Below are 18767 nucleotides of genomic sequence, written 5' to 3' on the forward strand. Positions count from 1 at the left end.
AGTTCTGACTGGTACAGGAGGAGATTGCCCCTCCTTCTCCAGCAGAGCGTCTGGTGGATTCAAACCACATACTTCTGAGATTGCAGTGCAACTTCTTGCCACTAGGCCACCAGAGCTCCCCAGGGTCACCATTTTGTATTACATTTTATTAATTCCTTTTTTTCCGTGCTGCATAGTATTCCGTTGTGTGACTATACCACAGCTTCTCTATCCATTCATTTGTTGATGGGCACTTGGGTTGCTTCTATCTCTTTGCTATTGTGAACAGCACAGCAGTAAGCATGGGTGTGCATACATCTGTTAGGGTGGCAGTTCTGGTTGGGGTATATTCCCAGCTGGGTTTCTTGTGTTTTGTTTTGTTTTTGGCTAGCAGTTGAGTGCTTTCTAGCAATTTAAGTCCCCCAGTAGATCTGAGAAGGATGGACAGATTCCTCCTGTGCATTTTACAGCCTGAGAAAGAGCTTTAAGTAAATCCTCACTTGCCAGTGATTAGTTTATAATGAGAATTGAGATGTCTAGGGAAATGATGGACAGTCAGAATGGCTCTGTCTAATATGTATCCTGCCCCTCCTGCCCAGCCTCCCCGTCTTCTCATTGGAGGCACCTGCTGTTGACACTTTTACATGAATTCTTTCAGTGATACTCGATCCACATACAAACATATAAAGATAGATGTGGAGAGAAAGACAGAGATTATGGAGGTTATATATAAAGATACACAGATACAACCATATTGCTCTAGCATGTTATTCTTTACTTTAAAAGTAAATGATAGCTTTTGGACATTTTTATTTATATTCAAACAAATACATAGAAAAGTAGTTACTACCAATTCGGACATAGGGAAGAGGGAGGGAGGGAGTTTCCAAGGCTGGAGTCTTTGCCCAAACAGCCTGCCTCTTCCTTCTACTCTGTGGAAACACCTCGATTTCTCTAGCCAGACTGCAAGTGAAGGGCACTGGAGCTGTTTGTTCACAATATTTTGACCTTAAAATGTTGCAGACTTGTCGTTGTTTTTTTATATGAATATATGTAGAACTGTGAGCAAATTGTGAGTCAGTACAGCGTGGTGCCCACCAAGAGCAGCATGTGTGCCGAAAGTGTGCCTGAGTGGTGTGTTCAGTTGCCAAGCAAAAGGTTGGAGGTTCTAATCTACCCAGAGATGCCTCAGAAGAAAGACCTGGCAATCTATGTCTCCACAATAACAGCCCTTGGAAAGCGCGAAATGAAGCATAGTTTTAGCTTGACAGGCAACACCATGGAGTAGCCGTGAGTTAGAATTAACTTCTGGCAACTAGCTGTTTTTTTTATCATTTTGAGAAATGGCTGAAGAAATACAGTCTGTAATAATAATAATAATAATAATAATAATAATAATAATAATAATAATAATAATTTGACACATAATTTTGACTGGAAACAAAAAAGTGTGCTACTCAAATTATACCCAATATGAGGCGTTTGAAGGTTTCCAGGGATCACCCAGGGTAGATGCTGAGAGTACTCGGGTGATGCAAAGAGTTAAGCCCTTGATTATACCCTTCTGTACTGAAAGGGAGCTCTGGTAGACTAGCGGTAAGAAACTGAGCTATAATCACAAAGGCGTACGGTTCAAATCCACCAGCTGCTCTGAGGGAGAAAGATGGGTGGTCTCCTCCCCTGTGATTACCTGTCTCTCAAAACACTGCTGCAGGGTCACCTGTGGGTCGGTAGTTAAGGACACCACCACTAGCTGTAAGGTTGGTGGTTCAGGTGGTTACTGTCACTCCTTGCTTGGTGTAACTCTTCATGCCTGCCGTCCTCTCAAATCAGAGCGCAGGTGGGCGGGACAGGAGCCTTCTATTGGACCGCATGGTCCTGGGTGGGTGGGGCCAGGATCTGCAGTCCCCGCCTATAGGGTGGGGTTTGCAGCCTAGCTCCGCCCATAAAGGAGAGAGATGGGTTTCAGTGTGGTGGGCTCCCAAGGCCACAGCTAGACTTGCTAGACTAGAGCCTGGGGTGGGGTGGCGTTATTGTGGAGCCCTGCCGGATAGGGAGCCCCCCACCTCAGAGTGGGTGCTGGGGTTCCCCAGTTGCTGCCCATTCTGACCCTGCCTCCTCCTCCACCAGGTGGCCCTTCCCCCACACCCCTGCACCCCAAGCGCAGCCCGACCAGCACAGGGGAGACGGAGCTGAAGGAGGAGCGCCTGCCCGGCCGGAAGGCGAGCTGCAGCGCCACGGGGAGCGGGAGTCGGGGGCTGCCCCCCTCCAGCCCCATGGTCAGCAGCGCCCACAACCCCAACAAGGCTGAGATCCCAGAGCGGCGGAAGGACAGCACGAGCACCCCTGTGAGTGGCCCCGCTGGTGGATGGTCTTCACGCCTGACCAGCTTGTTCCCTAGTGTTTTCTAGTTTCTATTGTGAAAGTTTATACATTTATTTTCCGTTCATCCATTTCCACTCAGACACTTTGTTTCTATGATGTTAAGTACAATCCCCACATTATAACAGCACTCTTCCTGCTTTCTCCTTGTGATTCTCATTTCCATTCATCCTACCCTACCCTTTCTTGCCCTCTGAGTTTATTCTTGGGCAAATACTGGCCTTTTGACCTTATAGGATTGATTGTTCTAAAGAGAGAGTGGCTCTTGGGTATTGCTCATCCTGTAGACCTTGTCTGTCATTTGGCTGCAAGCTGACAGACAAGGATGAGTTAGATTCCAGGCTCAGAGGGTCCAGACAAAAGAATCACAGTATTGGGGGTTGATCAGTCTTTTATCACAGCAGCAAGATGGCCATTGTTAGGATTTTGAGTCTTGTTCCTCATTTCTCTTCCTCTGTCAAGGACCCTCTACTGAGATCCCTTTTAAAGGAGTCAGCACTGGTAGCTGGGCACCATCTAGTCCTTCTGGTCTCAGAGTCTAGCACGTTGAGGTCTAAATGGTACATTCGTTTTTTGACCTCATTATCTATTTACAGCTTTGTCTTGGACTTCTTATTTTATCAGTAAGCATTTATTGAGTGCTTTCTGTTTGACTCCACTGTATAAATCACCCTTTGGTGTCAGAAACAGAAAACACACTAAGTGCTTCTAGCAGAAAAGATTTCATACAGCGAATTTGTTCCTTAGAAGAGCTGAATGAGCAGGGGTGTTGCTGGGCACCATAGGATTGACAGGAGTGCCTGGGAAATGTAAAGAGTTCACATCATCAGCTGTTAACCTAAAGGTTAGAGGTTCGAGTCTATCCAGAAGTGCCTTAGAAGAAAGACCTGGCCCTTGGCCTTAGCACCATTTTGTTCGAAACTTCTGAACCCTGAGAGCCAAGTAGAGGAAGAAGCGAGAATGCAGGCTAACATGAAGAAAAGCAAAGATGCGGCCTAAGTTTAGATACTGGCCTGTATCCACACAGGCACTATAGCAGCCGGAGTGTGGAATGGCAGAGGCCAGGACGCTGAGAAAGTGTGACTGTGCTATTGTCTAGATGGAACTTCTGGCTCCCAGGCTCCCTGCACACCTCTGAGAGCCCACCTGACGACCACTACCCAGACCGTCCCTTTTGATCACTTGCCCCATGGCATTCTGGACTAATTCTGTCCTTAGCAGACTAAATTGTCTCTTTGCTTTCCAAAAACAAGAAGAAAGGCCTGGCTGTCTCCTTTCCAAAAATCAGCCAATAGGGAGCTAGTCAGGCCAGTTATGGGGGGAATAAAGATAGCAAACACAAATCGCCAATATCAGAAATGAAAAAAAACTCATTTTTTAACCCCCCCCCCCTCATTGCAGTGTATTGGCAGCAGCTCACAGCTGGCCCCCTCTGGGTTTTCAGAGGCTGTAAATCACACAAGGGGAGATTACCTGTCTTTCTCCCGCAGAGTAGCTGGTGTTCAAACCTACAGAGAAAGGCAAGGTAGCCGTGCCACTCCCTATAGGCCAGGCAGCCAGAGCTCTCTCCGAAATTATAACTGGACTTTATTCTCTCAAGTGCAGTCAGATGATGTTAGGTGCTGCTGAGTTGACTCCGACTCTCCTTCTCACGGACCCTCTTCTCTATTACAAATGATGTCCTTCTCCAGGGCCTGACCCCTTACGATAACATGCCCAAAGTATATGACATCGAGTCTCACCGTCCTTGTTTCTGGGGACACTCGGGCCTCCCTTCTTCCAGGACAGATTGGCTTGCTCTTCTGGTAGACCACGGTGTGTGCACTCTTCTTGGCCAAGACAATTCTAAGGCATCAGTTCTTCCTTGGCTTGCTAGTTCACTGTCTATCTTTCCTCTGCATATTGGACAGCTGAAAATACAATGACCTGGGTGAGGCATGCCTTCTGAAGCACCTCTGGACGGACTAAGGTGTCCTGGTTCTCACAGTAGCGTCTTTGCATCTGAACATTTTAAAGAGGTCCTTTTCACCTTTCTACGAAGATGGTGCTAAAAGGCAAAGGCGAAGAAGGAAGCCCCTGCCCCTCCCAAAACTGAAGCCGAAGCAAAGGCATTAAAGGCCAAGAAGGCGTCCTGAAGGGCGTCCACAGCCAAAAAAAAAGATCCATATGTCACCCACCTTCTGGTGAGATGCTAGGACTCTGAAGGCAGTCCAAACACCCCCGGAAGAGCACCCCCAGGAGAAACAAGCTTGACCACTCTGCCGTCATCAAATTTCCCCTGACCACTGAGTCAGCTATGAAGAAGATAGAAGATAACAACACACTTGTGTTCACTGTGGATGTCAAGGCCAACAAGCACCAAGTCAAACAAGCTGTAAAGGAGCTCTATGACATTGATGTGGCCCAGGTCAACACTTTGATTAGGTCTGATGGAGAGAAGAAGGCCTGTGTTCAACTTGCTCCTGACTATGATGCTTTGGATGTTGCCAATAAAATTGGGATCATCTAAACTGAGTCCAGCTGCTTAATTCTAGATACCAATTTCTCACCATAAAAAAAAAAGTTCCTTTTCCAGCAGCTTTACTTCCATGGATGTTGATTGTGGACTCGGTTACAGTGAAGTCTTTAACATCTATCATCTTTTCTTTATTTATCATGAGACTATTATTGGTCCAATTGTGAAGACTTTTGCATCATTGAAACACATGAGCTACCACAGAACGACAGATGGGTGGCGAACTCCATTACCATCAAGTTGGTTCTGAAGCACAGCTGCCCTCTGTCCAGTTCCTTCCTAAAGCTTCCTTTTCTTAAAGGGTCTAGTGAGTTCCTTCCTTTTCCTAAAGAAATCTTTATGGAAAGAGACGGTCCATCTTTCTCCCAAAGAGTACCTCTTGGATTCACCCTACCAACCGTACATTGAGTCATGAGGGCCCCTTGGAACAAGGTATTAGGAACTACTTAATGATGATAAATTTGACAACTGAAGTGGACAAGGCTGTCTCTAAAAGCACAGCTTACCAAAACTGACACAAGAAGAAATAGAAAACCTGAAACCACTTCCATTCTTGTGAACTAAATAAAATCTATATTTAAAAAAAAGCAAAACTTTTCCATCAAGCACATTCCAGGTCTCAGTAGCTTCAGCTGGTGGAATCCTTTCAAACATTTGAAGGAAGAACTAATACCAGTCTTACACAAGCTTCCAGAGACTAGGAAAGAGGGAGTGCTCCTGTCATATTTATGGGGTGGTGTAATCGCAATACACCCTGCAGAGCTCACAGCCCACTGCAGGGTGGGGAGCAGATATGTGAGGAGACATTGATGATACTTGCTGATCGAGGCTTTGATAGGGAGCCCAGAGGAGGCACCTGACTCAGCCTGGAGGTGGGGGTGGTGGTTATAATATGAACTGACACCTGAAAGATAAGTAGGCAGGCAGCAGAGGAGAAGCGAGGAGGAGTGTTCCAAATAGAGGAGCTTAACCTTTGCAAAGGCTAAGAGGAAGGGTGGTAAAGTGGCAGGATGAAAGATGTTTAAGAAAACAAAAAGTTCAGAAGAAGAATGAGCTGGTGCCCTCCAGCCGCTGCTGACCCCTCTAACAGGATCGTAGCAGGATCGTAGCAGAAGATCCTGGATAGGGTAGGGGGAAAGGTGGAGCAAGACACAGAAACAGAAAAGCTCGGGCTTCCTGGCCCCTAGAGACGGGTAGAATCTCTCAAGACTATGACACTTCGTCACTCTTCAAACCTCAACAGACTCAAGCTTATGGCTCCACTTTTACCCAAACAGTAGGACTATACGATGACCAGAAACACTTGTTTCAAAGAAAAACCAACCATTTGAGGTTCAGAGAGCAGCATTTTTGCCCAAGGATAAAGTCCTGAAGGCAGGACGGGATAGGATAGAAAGATTAATGGAAAGACTCACAGAGGGCGTGGGAGAATAGATTTACGTTGGTGGGTAATTTAATGAACATTAGAAAACGAAAATGTGTGGATGGTTAAACGGAAATCCAATTTGCTTTGCACACTTGTGCTCAAATCACAACTTAAAAATGAAAAAGTTTAGTGGTATTCCCTGGTCTGTCCCTCTGCCTGTGTCTCTCTCTGCAGACCAAGGAATCCCACCTGGGAGGCCCCCTTAATAATGCTTGTTTAGCTTTTTAAAAAAAATAAATATATTTTTAAAATAATAATTAAAATACATATATTCCTTGTTGTTGCTTTGTGCCCGCGAGTCAGAACTGACTCATAGCTGACCCTGTATACAGATCCCTCTCCTCTAAGCTCGAGGTCTGGCGGGGCAGTCCACTGGGCACTGTGCTGTTCTCTGGACGTTTGAGCCCACCAACTTCAGGAGCCGTTTGCTCCTGTGCGATTTATGGCCTCCAAAAACCTGCTGGAGGGTCAGCAATGAATAGGTTCTTACTTGAAAGCAATTGAGTCCTCTCAGGTCTGGAGGTTCCCACAACTCCTAGCTCAGATGGCTCCAACATTCCACTCGCCTTTGTGTCCTTTAGCCCAGATCAAACCTTCCCGTCTCTCCCGTGAGCCCCTGACCCACTCAGAACCAAGGAGTGTACAGAGGGTGAGAAGGGCGGGTGTCACTGAAGGCTGCCTCTTCTCGGTCCTCACTTTTCCCTACCCTGTCACCCCGTCTCCCGCAGAACAACCTCCCTCCCAGCATGATGACCCGCAGAAACACCTACGTTTGCACAGAACGCCCGGGAGCTGAGCGCCCGTCCTTGTTGCCAAATGGCAAAGAAAACAGGTATGGGGAGTGGAGTACAGGGAATCGGGGTGCAGGTATGCGGGGCACCCTTGATCCAAGATAGTTGACATGAGGAAGTTCCGGAGGGGCTAGTGAGTATAGGCATCTGCCCTTCCATTGACCACATTTACCCAGGCTTCCCTAACTTCTAGCAAGCACCCCCATCTAAATCCTCCCCACTTGATTAATTAGTCATCAGCACCAGGAAAGCAGCCTGCCCTGTTCTCCGCCCACGAGCCTGGGAACAGGGGTGGATTTTTTTTAATTTTTTATTTTTTTGAATGATCCATTTTTAGAACTTTAGAAAGAGAAGCTCCAGGATAGCACAGCTTGGGGCACCTGGTGGGCTGGTTTTCCGCCTTGGTGGCCTGGGTGTATTCAGTCTCTTTCAGGCACCAGAGAGGGAAACCGATTCATAGACAAGTTGGTACAAGTGGGCAGCGTTAGCCAGGCTCTGGGGCGCACTCATTAATGGCGGGGGCAGGTGTTAACAGCTGGCCTCTGAGGGCAAGGTAGCAGTGTGATTGAGAGCAGCAGTTCTGCAGCCACCGACTTCTGAGTTCAAATCTTACCCCTGCCCACTGCTAGCCGAGATGACCTTGGGCAAGTGTCAGAGCCTGTGTTTGCTTGTCTTTAAAATGGGGCTGGTGGGCTCAATGGGAGGGAACCCACTAAACAGCCATGATGTGTACCTGGCACAGGGTCTGACTCAGCAGACATTGGTGGTAACATGAATGAAAATAAGAGAACTAACAGTGATCATGGAGCAGCCAGGCTTTTGTTCTGGCTTAGTGCTGGTGACATCGATCCTAGTTTCATCTCCATTTACAAGTGAGGAAATGAAGTTCAGAGAGGTTGTGTAACCTGTAAAAGGTCACATAGCCAGCAAGCCCAGGAGCAAAGACTCCAGACTGACTGCAGTAACTGTCACGTAGCCACTGTAACTTGTGACCTTTTAGTTCTTTTCAAGAGACAGTATACCAGATAGATTTTACATTGAGCTGATGTAACAGAGGCACCCCAAAATACAGTGGCTTGAATAAGAAGGAATTTCTCCATCTGTGACATGACAGTGTAGCTCTGTGGAGAGCAAAGCAGTTTTAAAGACTTGACCCAGAAAAGGCTCACACTTCCACTCCTACCCCATTGGCCAGAGCACAGTCACGTGACCACATTAAATTGCATGGAAGTCTGGGAAATGTAGTCTAAGGCTTACGGGCCATGAGCAGCTAGTGCTCCTAATTGTAGGTGTTCGGTTACTAAGAATGAAACAGGAGTGCTGGATTCTGAGAGAGACGTGGTGATCTTTGCCACATTTCAGGGTTCTCTGACATCCAGATTGGCTTTAGGATCTGGAGGGTTAAAAAGTGGAGACCTGCCTCTGTCGTCATGACTGGAGGAGGCTCTTGAGAAGAAGGGGCTCCCACTACCTATATAGCAAGCATCTTGAGAGACTTAGAGAAGTCTTTTCCTTTTATTTACATTTGTGGAAAAAACTGTAATAAATACAGTTATGTCTGACGTTCGGATCTGTTCATTTCCTGAGTTTGGGTCATGAGAGATAAAAGTGGTTGCCAGATTGATGTGTTCCTAGGTTTGCACAGCCCACAAATTTATCAGAATTTATTGAAAGGCTGAGTTTAGAGACACAAGAATTGGGCTGGGGCTTGCTTTGGAGAGGTAGAGTTTGAAGAAAGGGCAGCTCCAATTAGCAGAGACTTGGAAAGAGGGAGAGTCGGGAGGAGGATGCCAGAGTTGTGAAGTACACAGCCTGCTCAACTGTACATGGTCCCCCTGTGTTTGAGCTACAGGTTGAAGTTTCTGGGCTCAGGATAAGAATCAAGGATGAGGGGCTCTGCTTTGGGGCCCTATCTTGACCTGTTCTTTCTTGCCCACAGCTCTGGCACTCCGCGGGTGCCCCCCGCCTCCCCCTCAAGTCACAGCCTGGCTCCCCCATCGGGGGAGCGGAGCCGCCTGGCCCGCGGCTCCACCATCCGCAGCACCTTTCACGGTGGCCAGGTCCGGGACCGTCGGGCAGGGAGCGGGGGAGGCGGGGGAGTGCAGAACGGACCCCCTGCCTCACCCACACTGGCCCACGAGGCCGCTCCCCTGCCCACTGGGCGGCCCCGCCCCACCACCAACCTCTTCACCAAGCTGACCTCCAAACTGACCCGAAGGTGAGCCCCACAGAGCGGAGGGGCAGGGGTGGGCTCGTGGGTCTGGAGGGTGCTAACCTGTCTTCTACTCTGCTCTGCCCTCTGTCCCTCCACTTCTTTTCCTTCCTGTCCCCCCTCACCAACCTCCTCGAACTGCAGGGTTACCCTCGATCCCTCTAAACGGCAGAACTCTAACCGCTGTGTCTCGGGCGCCTCTCTGCCCCAGGGATCCAAAATCAGTAAGTCCCGCCTCCTGTACCTCTACCTCTGCCTTTGCGTCCCTGGTCTGCGTGTGCAGGGGTGGGGGCCTATGGGAGACAGCAGTGGGTTTCTGGCGTCACTCACTAAACAAAGTGGCCAGAAGCACAACCCCTCGAGCCAGACAGAATTCCAAGCCCAGCTCTGCTGTGTGACCTTAAGCAAGTGCCTTAACCTCTCTGAACCTTAATTTTCTTCTCTGTAAAAATGAGAACTGTAACAGCAGTACTTTCCCTGTAAGGCTGTGGCAAGGATTAAATTACACGATGCCTGGGCCTGGACCTTAGGTCAGTTCCTGGGAAAATGCCTTCCAAATGTTTGCTCTTATTGTTAGTCATTGAACTTCATCTGCATACTCAGCCCCATCCAGCGCCCTTGAGTCAGAGAATGAACAGAATCCCCATCCTAGTGGAGCCAGCATTCCACTACTGAGACCCTAGACAATAATTAATGAAGGCCCAGAACCCGGTCTCATTGCTGCCTGGCCAAACTGTGACTCACACAGACCCTGTTGACAGAGTGGTGGTGCCCATGGGGTTTCCGCGGCTGTTACCTCTGTGGGAGCAGACAGCCCCATCTTTCTCCCAACAGGTGGCTGGTATATTTACTGCCAGCCTTTTTTTTTTTTTTTGTTAGCAGTCACAGGGCCACCAGGGTCCCTTAGATGAATAAGGAAGCTCAACATAAAAACTGAAGTATGGAAAGGCATAGCAGGAAGGGGTAGGGGCACAGGGAACAGACAGTCATGGTTTTAAATAGGACAGGCTTTAACTGAGAGAGGTCATTTTAAGCAGACTCCTGAAGGAGGGTGTGTGTGTGTGTGTGCGTTGCCCCTTCTATCTGTTGTGTGTTTATCTGCCCTCTCGCCTCTCTTTCGACTCCCAGGTTTTTCAGTGTCTGTCCTATGACCTCCACTAACCATTTCGGCACAAGCCCCCTTTGGGAACCAAGAAGGGGATGGAATGCTGTCTCTAGGTTGTCCCTAGCCCAGCTCCAGCCAGCTCGGAGAGAATAGGGCTGAGGCAGGGGCTATGTGGGGAGAAAGGGGGGTTCCCCTTGCTCAGTACAGACACTCTGCCTTCCTCCCTCCCCTAGGGTCGCAGACGAACCTGAGAGAATCGGGGGACCTGAGGTCACAAGGTGAGTGAGTCCTCGTTGCTTCTGGCAGCTGAACAGCCCCCTTCACCTGCCTCAGTCCTGAAGGGGAGCCTCATCTCCCAACACCAGCTTCCTGAATGCTCTGTCACCCCTCTTTCCTACTGCCTCGATCTGTCTTGGACCCTCTCCCCTTAAGTTCTTTGACAAAATATCTACAATCCAACCTCCCACCCACTGTCCTCTTTCTCACACCCCACTTCCTCCTCTCTTCTGTTCTAGTATTGGCAAATGGTTATCAGCGTTTCTGAGCTAACAGCCAGCCAGCATGTCAGAGAGTAAATCTTCCAGGCTTTGAGACAGTCTGTCAAACCCGCAGCTTTGTGTCATAGTAGCAAAAGCATCCAGAACAGAGTATACTCTGACTCACAGCGCCCTGTAGGACAGAGTAGAATTGCCCCATCAAGTTTACAAGACGTGAATCTTTACAGGAACAGCGTGGCTGGCGGGTTCAAACCATCAAACTTTTGATAAGCAGCCGAATGTTGAATTGCCGCACCACCAATGCCCCTCTCCAGTAAAGAAACAAATGGGCATGGCATGGGCCAGTTAAACTTACTGACAAAAAGCTGGCCGACCTGTCGTTTGACTCTTGCCCTAAGTAGAACAGAGTCATTGCTCTAAATCTTTAACAAGCCTCATCTCATTGGCTGGAAGCGGGTCATGTGCAGCTCCGTAAGCCAATCGCCTGTGGCCAGAGGTGTTGAGTATTCTGATTGGTCAGACGTGGGTTATACTCTTTAATCAATCAGTGGACAAGAAGGTTCCCTGCTCTCATTGGGAGAACTGGGTCACGTGCTAACTTAGAAGGAGGCAGCCAGCTCCACCCGAACCATCCTGACTAGACGGTAGCTTCACCCTCAGCACTCTAGGCATTTGAGTGGCACCTTACTGTGTTGTGAAAAGTCATCTTTCACATTGTGGGGCAGTGATCATTCCCGATCCTCACCTAATAAATGAGAGTAGTACTACAGGCCCAAGACGTGATGATAATAAACCATTTAGAAATAAAAATCCCTGCCACTCCCATGTCCAGCTTGTAACACTAATTTTTGTCTTATTTACCTAGTGCTGGTATAACAAAGATCGGAAGAGTAGATGACTTTTAATAAATATATTATCTCACAGTTTGTGTGAATTCAGGGACCCGTCCTAGGGGAAGGCTTTCTCTGTGGTTCTGGGGCAAGGCCCAGGACTACATCAGAGTCTGTAACCCTCACGTTCCATGGAGATCTGTGTGTATCCAGCAGCTTCCCAGAGCAGGGGCCTGAATCCACGCAGACGCACTCCGCGCCTAGCGATTATTTTCTTGCTGGTGCTGAGGTCCCCCCACTCTGCACGCTTCTCTTTACCTGAGATAAAAGGTGATGCAGGCCACACCCCAGGGAAACTCCCCCTGTAACAACAGATCTAGGGTCTGTGATGAGGTTAAGCTTTTTTTTTTCATAATCATTTATTCCTTTTATTTATTTTTTCTTTTTTTCCTGTAATTATATTTTATTAATTTTCATAAACATTTACAGAGATTTTGGGCTTCCACTCATTCATTGTTGCACTATTCTCTCTACCCTCCTCCCAGTTTGTTCTTGTCCAAATGCCACAGTGCTTGTCAAAGCCAGTTCTGATTAATCTTCTTTGTCAGTGTGTGATGAGGTTAAGCTTATTCCATCTGACCCCAAATCCTTTTATAACTGCTTGGTTTATGAAATCATTATAAAACTTCCAATTTAGTTATTACATATATATTCTATTTTTATAATGTAATAATTTAGTTATTACATATATATTATGTATTATATATATATATATTTTTTGAGGGGACACAATTCAATCCATGACGATTCTTAATGAAGTGAAATCATGGCTACCCAGCTAGTAAACTGTTGTCTCATTTGCCCTCTATCCCACATTTAACTGCTCTTTTCTTCTTTTGCTTGGCCAAGGACATTAACCCCTTAGGCATCACATCAGTGCCTTGGGATTTCAGACTCTTAAGGAGAATTCAGTGATATTTGGCATCTGTCAGATGCAGCCAGAGCCCAGTATAGTTCACTTCCAACACTGAATGTACCGCATCCAGTTTCACATTGTATCTCTGAGGAGCTGGCTTGATTGGCCGTAGCTGAGAACCAGTGAGTGACAGTCAGTGTAGGACAGGAAGTGAGGGAAGTGCTGCCCCAGCCTCACTCCAGGCTTTCACAAGGTGTGCACTGCACACAGGCACACATGTCACAGTAGTAAGTAATTTTCATTAGAATAAAATAAAAGCTTCCCCCTCCTTTTTTTTTTTTAAGAATCCTGGGCAGAAGGGAACAAACTGGAACAAAACTCAAAATCATAAAAAATGCCAGAGCTTGCTGGCTTAATAGAGACCTGTGGTACCCCTGAGAATATGGCCCATATTCACCCTTTGAGCCTAGAACAAAAATCCCTCTCCCCACCCCACCCCCCCGTAGTTCAACTTTCAGCCCTGTAGATAGACCTGTCATGTAAACAGTAGCACCAAAGAAGGACTCACACCTTAAAACAGTCAGTAATACAAGATCAAAATGTCAGTCTACCTCCAGAGAGAAAGCTCACAAGGCAGAAAAGGATAGGCTAGAAGGATGAATGGAAATGAGAGTTACAGGGAGGAAGTGGGAAGAGTGCTGTTATGCAATAGGGATTGTCATGAATGCTGAAAGACACAATTGACAGGAAAACCGATTGCTTTGTGAACTTTCACCCAAAGCAGGGTTTTTTGTTTGTTTTTAAAAAAAATAAGACTTGGTGATTTACTTCCATAAAGATTTTTGTCCAGAAAGCCTGTGAAGACATTTTTACTCTGTCACATAGGGTCACTATGTTGAAATTGATTTGTTAACACTTAATAGCTACAAAAAGGAGCACTGGTGACCCTAGTGGCAAGAAGTTGCGCTGCAATCCCGCAGGCACTCGCCTTCACCACAGGAGGATGGGCAGTCTCCTCCAGTGCAATTAGCTGCCTCTGCAAACCTAACAGAGGGTCAGCTATGAGTCAGTTCTGACTAAAAGGTACACAGCAACAACAAAGGGAGTTCTAATCAAAGAGATTTAGAGTCCATAGAGAGTTTTTGCTGCAGCTTTCTGATTCATTCATGATAGTGGCATAGGATCAGGCCAGGCTGTGTTTAATTCCCTTTGTGCGAACTGTCGCTGTGCACCAGTGGTCAACCTGATGGGCACTAACAAATAACGACAGGGCTACACGCCCTCACTGTGGCCTGGCAGCTCCGCCGCCATCCTCTAGAAGCTCCTTGGCATCTTGAAAGTTGAATCTGGCTCATGCCATGGTCAAGCTCCAGCTCACAGGAGGTGGGGACAGAGTCCAGGCCTTGCACTTAACTTTTTTTTTATTAATATTTTTTTTATTGGGAAAAACATATTGGGGGTACAAGGAGGTGAGGGTTGGGGGCAGAAGGGTGAGGATGGGCCAGGATGCAGTTGCAGAGCTGCACAGTTTGGTCGGTGGGGGGAGCAGGTGAAGGAAATGATGAGGGTCCAGTGGGGACCAGATGCTATAGAGGAATGACAAGCATTTTCCAATAGTAATTAAACCAACTGTCTTATTGATTTGGGAATTGGATGCCGACTCTCTGGCTTCTTCATGCTGAACAGGGGTGTAGATATAAAGGGGGGAAGGGAGGACGCTTTATCACCTTACTGGTGGTCTTGGGTTAAAGCTGCTTGCCTTCTTGCTCCTGAGGGCCGCCACGGTTCGCCCGGAGCCAGGGGCCAAGCGCAGCCCGACCCGGGCAGAAAGCCACAACGGCTCGCCCAGGGCAGAGGGCCGAGGGCAGCCCACCCCGGGGCAGAGGGCCGTGATGGCTCGCCCCAGGCAGAGGGCCGAGGGCAGCCCGGCCCGGGCAGAGGGCCACGACGGCTCGCCCCAAGCCGGGGCACTTAACTTTTAAGGTGATAAGCTGACCCTTGCACACATCCCCTCAGGTTGATTGACGCCCGGCAAGGAGAAGAACCAAGTTGGCCGCTGGGCAGGCTGGGAAAGGTAGTCCTCTGCTGGGGAATGTTGTACGCCAGGAAATGTAGTTCCTCCACTGGGCCCCTGACACTGTCATTAAAGGAATGGGCCGTGAGGGGACACTACTCCCCTGGACCCCCACTGCCCTCTGCCCCCACGTCCGCTCCCGTCCCTGACTTCTGTCTCTTCTCCCCAGTTGCCATCTACCTTGGGATCAAGCGGAAACCGCCCCCCGGCTGCTCCGATTCCCCTGGAGTGTGAAGCTGACCAGCTCGCGTCCTCCCGAGGCCCTGATGGCCGCCCTGCGCCAGGCCACGGCGGCTGCCCGCTGCCGCTGCCGCCAGCCACAGCCGTACCTGCTGGCCTGCCTGCACGGGGGTGCGGGCGGGCCCGAGCCCCTGTCCCACTTCGAAGTGGAGGTCTGCCAGCTGCCCCGGCCCGGCCTGCGGGGCGTCCTCTTCCGCCGAGTGGCCGGCACCGCCCTGGCCTTCCGCACCCTCGTCACCCGCATCTCCAATGACCTCGAGCTCTGAGACGCTGCGGCCCCGGGCCCCCTTCTTCTTCCTCCCTCGTGGCCCCCGTCACTTCTGCAGGAGGGGACAGGGACAGGGGCGGTAGTGAGGGAGCTGTCCCTCCACCATGGCCTCCTTTTCCCTGAAGGAGATCTGGGGGCAGAGCCAGGGGTGCTGGCAGCTGGGTCCCCCCCATGCCCTGCAGTGGGGCACCTTGAGATGACTTTGGGGGCAGGTCAAGGGCAGTACGGGAAACTGAGGAACCACTTCCATTCCTCACCACAGCTCAAAAATTAGGTCTTGGGCAGGGGCAGGGAAAATGGCTGAGCCTAAAGACTGGAGAATTTGGGAGGGCCTGGAGTGGGGTTCAGAGAGGCAGATTCCTTCCCATTCCCCTCTCCTCCTCTCATGCTCGAACCCTTCCCTGTCCCAGGCTGGCGCGGGGCACTTTGTACAAATCCTTGTAAATACCCCTCCCCTCTGCAGAGGTCCCCCGAGGAGCTGCCGCTGTTGCCCCCCGGGTTTTTAAGTTATTACAGCCCCCCTCCTGTCAGCCCCCTCACCTGCAGCCTGATGCCCAATAAATTTAGGCGAGTCCCCAACCCCACGCTGAACCTGGGCTGTTCCTTCCCTGCCCCAACTGCGAGGGAGTCGAAGAGGAGGCGCGTGACTCTGGGCCAACGACTTATTTCTGAGCCTCGGTTTTCTCATCTGCAGAATGGGAACAGGGGGGTGTGAGGCGAGGATGGCCTTTGGAAGCGAGTGGGACAGTACCTGGCCTTGCCCACAAGGCCCCCCAGCTCCTGTATTGGGCACCCGGACCATCTACTCACGCCCGCCTGCCATGTTACACTGGACTTAGTCACTTCTTACTCCGGTAGTACATTTACTCAATAAATAGTCCTTGACCAGTGTCTGCTCGGTGCCAAGCCCAGTGCTGGACATGGAGATAGGCGGAGCCCCCATCTTGAGGGGCAGAGGTTCTAAGGAAATAGCTAGAGAGATTGATTCCAGGGAAGCCCAAAAGCATGGAGGGCTGAGAAGGTTTCCCAGAAGGAAGCGTCCTGGTGTTGGGTTTTTTTTGTTAGTGCTTTTTTTGGTTTGTGTGTGTGTGTGTGTGTTGGGTTTTGAAGAATGAGTAGGAGTTGGCCTGAGCAAAATCACAGTTCTACGGAGAACTGTAAGTCGTTTCACCAAGGCTGCTGTGTTGCGGGTGGGTGGAGAAACCATGTACCTGGACCAGTAATTTCTCTCCTTAAGCAAAACAGAATTTATTTGGTGTATGTTACTTAGAAGCCAGGAGTGACTAACTTCAGGTATGGTTGTATCCAGGCATCAAGCCGCCTGCTTTTTTGATTGTCAGTTTTGTTCTCAGGTGAGGGATTGGTAGCAAAGACGACTTCCAGCAGACCCACACTCGTATGTATCCCTGTGATTTAGCGTCTGCAGTAATAAGTTCCTTGTTTTTGCAGAACTTCTGTAAAAAGTCCTGGTGAAGACTCTGGTCCTGGTAAGTCATGTGATCATCCAATGAGAATACACTCAGCGTCAACCGGTTTCTCCAAAGGAAAGAGGCGCTAAAGCTTGGTAGACTCAAGCAGAAGACGGCTACCCAGCACAGGGCTGGATTCCACAGGACCTGTGAGCGAGAGCAAGCTGGCTTTCCTCCTAAAGGCACTGGGGAGCCATGGAAGACATTACACAAGGAGATATTCAAAACTGCTTCATTTGCACATTGAAAGCATGATAGGTCAAGCTTGTGTTCATGAACAACCTGTGCTCTGGGCCAGACTATATTTCTCCCTAACTGAAACCGCATGTGAGGGCCGTAAGTCAGAAACTTCTGGGGGGTGAGGCATCACCAAGTCGTTTCTGGCTCAGACTAATTGTACCACAGAACAAAATACTGCCCGGTCCCGCACAAGCCTCACAATCTATTTGAGGTCAGCGTTGAAGCCACGGATCCATCCATCCTTGTCCTTGAGGGTCTTATTCTCTGACCCTTAACAAGCGTGATGTCCTCCAGGGACTGGCCCTTCCTGTTATGTCCAAAGTATGTGACGCTACATCTTGGCCATCCTCCTAAGCATTGTAGCTGTTGCCTGTTCTTCCTGCAGTCCCTGGCGTACTCAAAATCATTTGCCAATGTCAGAATCCGGACATAAGTTCTTCAGTCTCCTTAATTCGTTGTCCAGCTTTTGCTTTTAACTTTAATTGTGACTTGAAAGTCACCAGAGCAAATTGATTTTTCCCTCTAACCATTCATACACAGTTCGCCCCCATGTTACAGCACTCTGCCTGCCGTTTTATTCAGTATCAAACTTGTATGTAATTGAGGCTATGGAAAAGGCTATGGTTTGGGAGCTCTGGTGGCCTAGTGGCAATAAGCTGCACTGCAATCTCAGAGGTATGCGGTTCATATCCACCAGATTTTCTGCTGGAGGCGAGGCAATCTCCTCCTGTACAGGTCAGATCTGATTTGATGGCACACATGCAAAAAAATTATTTAAAAAAAAAACCCAGATGTTGGGAAGGAGGGGACTATATCTTGGAATCTCGGTCTCTGAGGGCTGCCCCCTGTCCACACCCTGCTTCCTGAGGCTTCCATGGCAATGGGGTGGTGGTCTTGTCCTCAGGCAGTAAGGGACCTGGGTGGGCAGACTGAGATGGAGTACCTTAAGAGCACCAGCTGCAGTCACGAGAGGGCTTCCCAATGACTGGAACATTGAGTGGAGATAGCTAAACACGAGCAAGGGTGTCACTGATTCTGGGTAGCTAGAACAAGTTGTTCAATAGCTGGGGAGCAAGAGAAATCTACCTTCAGCTAACATGGTTCAGGATAAGAATGCCCTACTTCTAGTTTGGCTGCTGACCAAAGGGTCAATGGTTCGAACCTACCAGTGAGTGTGAACGGTGAAGCCTGCTTTCATAAAGATCTGCAGTCTTGGCTGGAAACCTTCCAGGACAGATCTCTGTCTTACAGGGTCTCTATGAGTCAGAATCAACTGCATGGCAGTGAGCTTGATCTTACAGCATCTCTGGGACACGTGAGACTGGAGATGTTGGCCAGGCCTGGAGGGTTGTAGAGAGGGCACTGGGGAGCCATGGAAGGCTGTGAGCGAGCAAGGGAGAGGCAGAGACCAGCATGGACTATATGCAGGATGAATAAGGAGCAAGACAGGGAGACCCAAGCAGAAAGGTGGGATGAGAAGAGATGTAGGATGTGGTAGCTAATGGGACTGCAGGAGTGGGGCGTGCTGGACTGGTTCCGACTGGTGTGCGCATGCTGTGTAACCTCGAGGTGGAGCTGAGACTCTTAACGGGCTCTTCACTTGAGGATAAAACTGTAAAGTACACCCCAGCACCTGAAAGGTCCTGCATGGCCTTTATGGTCTCTTCTCGTGTTTTTTCTGTAGCTTCCTTGAGAAACCTTGCCCACTCCATCTCCCTCCCCTGGGCCTCAGTTTTACCACTGTAAGATGGGAAGAGTATGTGTTGATGTCTAGGTGTCCTCTCATGGGATTTTCATTCCCTTCATGTGCATATGAAAGTGGA

At 49.1% G+C, this 18767-nt stretch overlaps 1 protein-coding gene across 2 annotated transcripts in view; it reads left to right on the forward strand.

Moving 5' to 3' along the window:
* The window catches only part of MARK4 (MAP/microtubule affinity-regulating kinase 4), a 48393-nt gene extending 33016 nt beyond the window's left edge, over positions 1–15377 (forward strand). Inside the window, exons 13-18 of one of the 2 annotated variants that reach the window (XM_006901227.1) lie at positions 2110–2327; positions 7031–7134; positions 9033–9311; positions 9450–9529; positions 10644–10688; positions 14897–15377. In XM_006901227.1, the coding sequence (XP_006901289.1) occupies positions 2110–2327; positions 7031–7134; positions 9033–9311; positions 9450–9529; positions 10644–10688; positions 14897–14961 (791 nt within the window). In that variant the 3' untranslated portion in view covers positions 14962–15377. The remainder of the gene's footprint in view (positions 1–2109; positions 2328–7030; positions 7135–9032; positions 9312–9449; positions 9530–10643; positions 10689–14896) is intronic. The other variant, XM_006901226.1, reaches the window with a different exon arrangement.
* The last annotated feature ends 3390 nt before the right edge of the window (positions 15378–18767 follow it).

This window comes from Elephantulus edwardii, unplaced genomic scaffold (genome assembly GCF_000299155.1).
Source record: "Elephantulus edwardii isolate Elephantulus edwardi_28Jun2011 unplaced genomic scaffold, EleEdw1.0 scaffold00315, whole genome shotgun sequence".
In the NCBI taxonomy this organism is placed as follows: domain Eukaryota; kingdom Metazoa; phylum Chordata; class Mammalia; order Macroscelidea; family Macroscelididae; genus Elephantulus; species Elephantulus edwardii.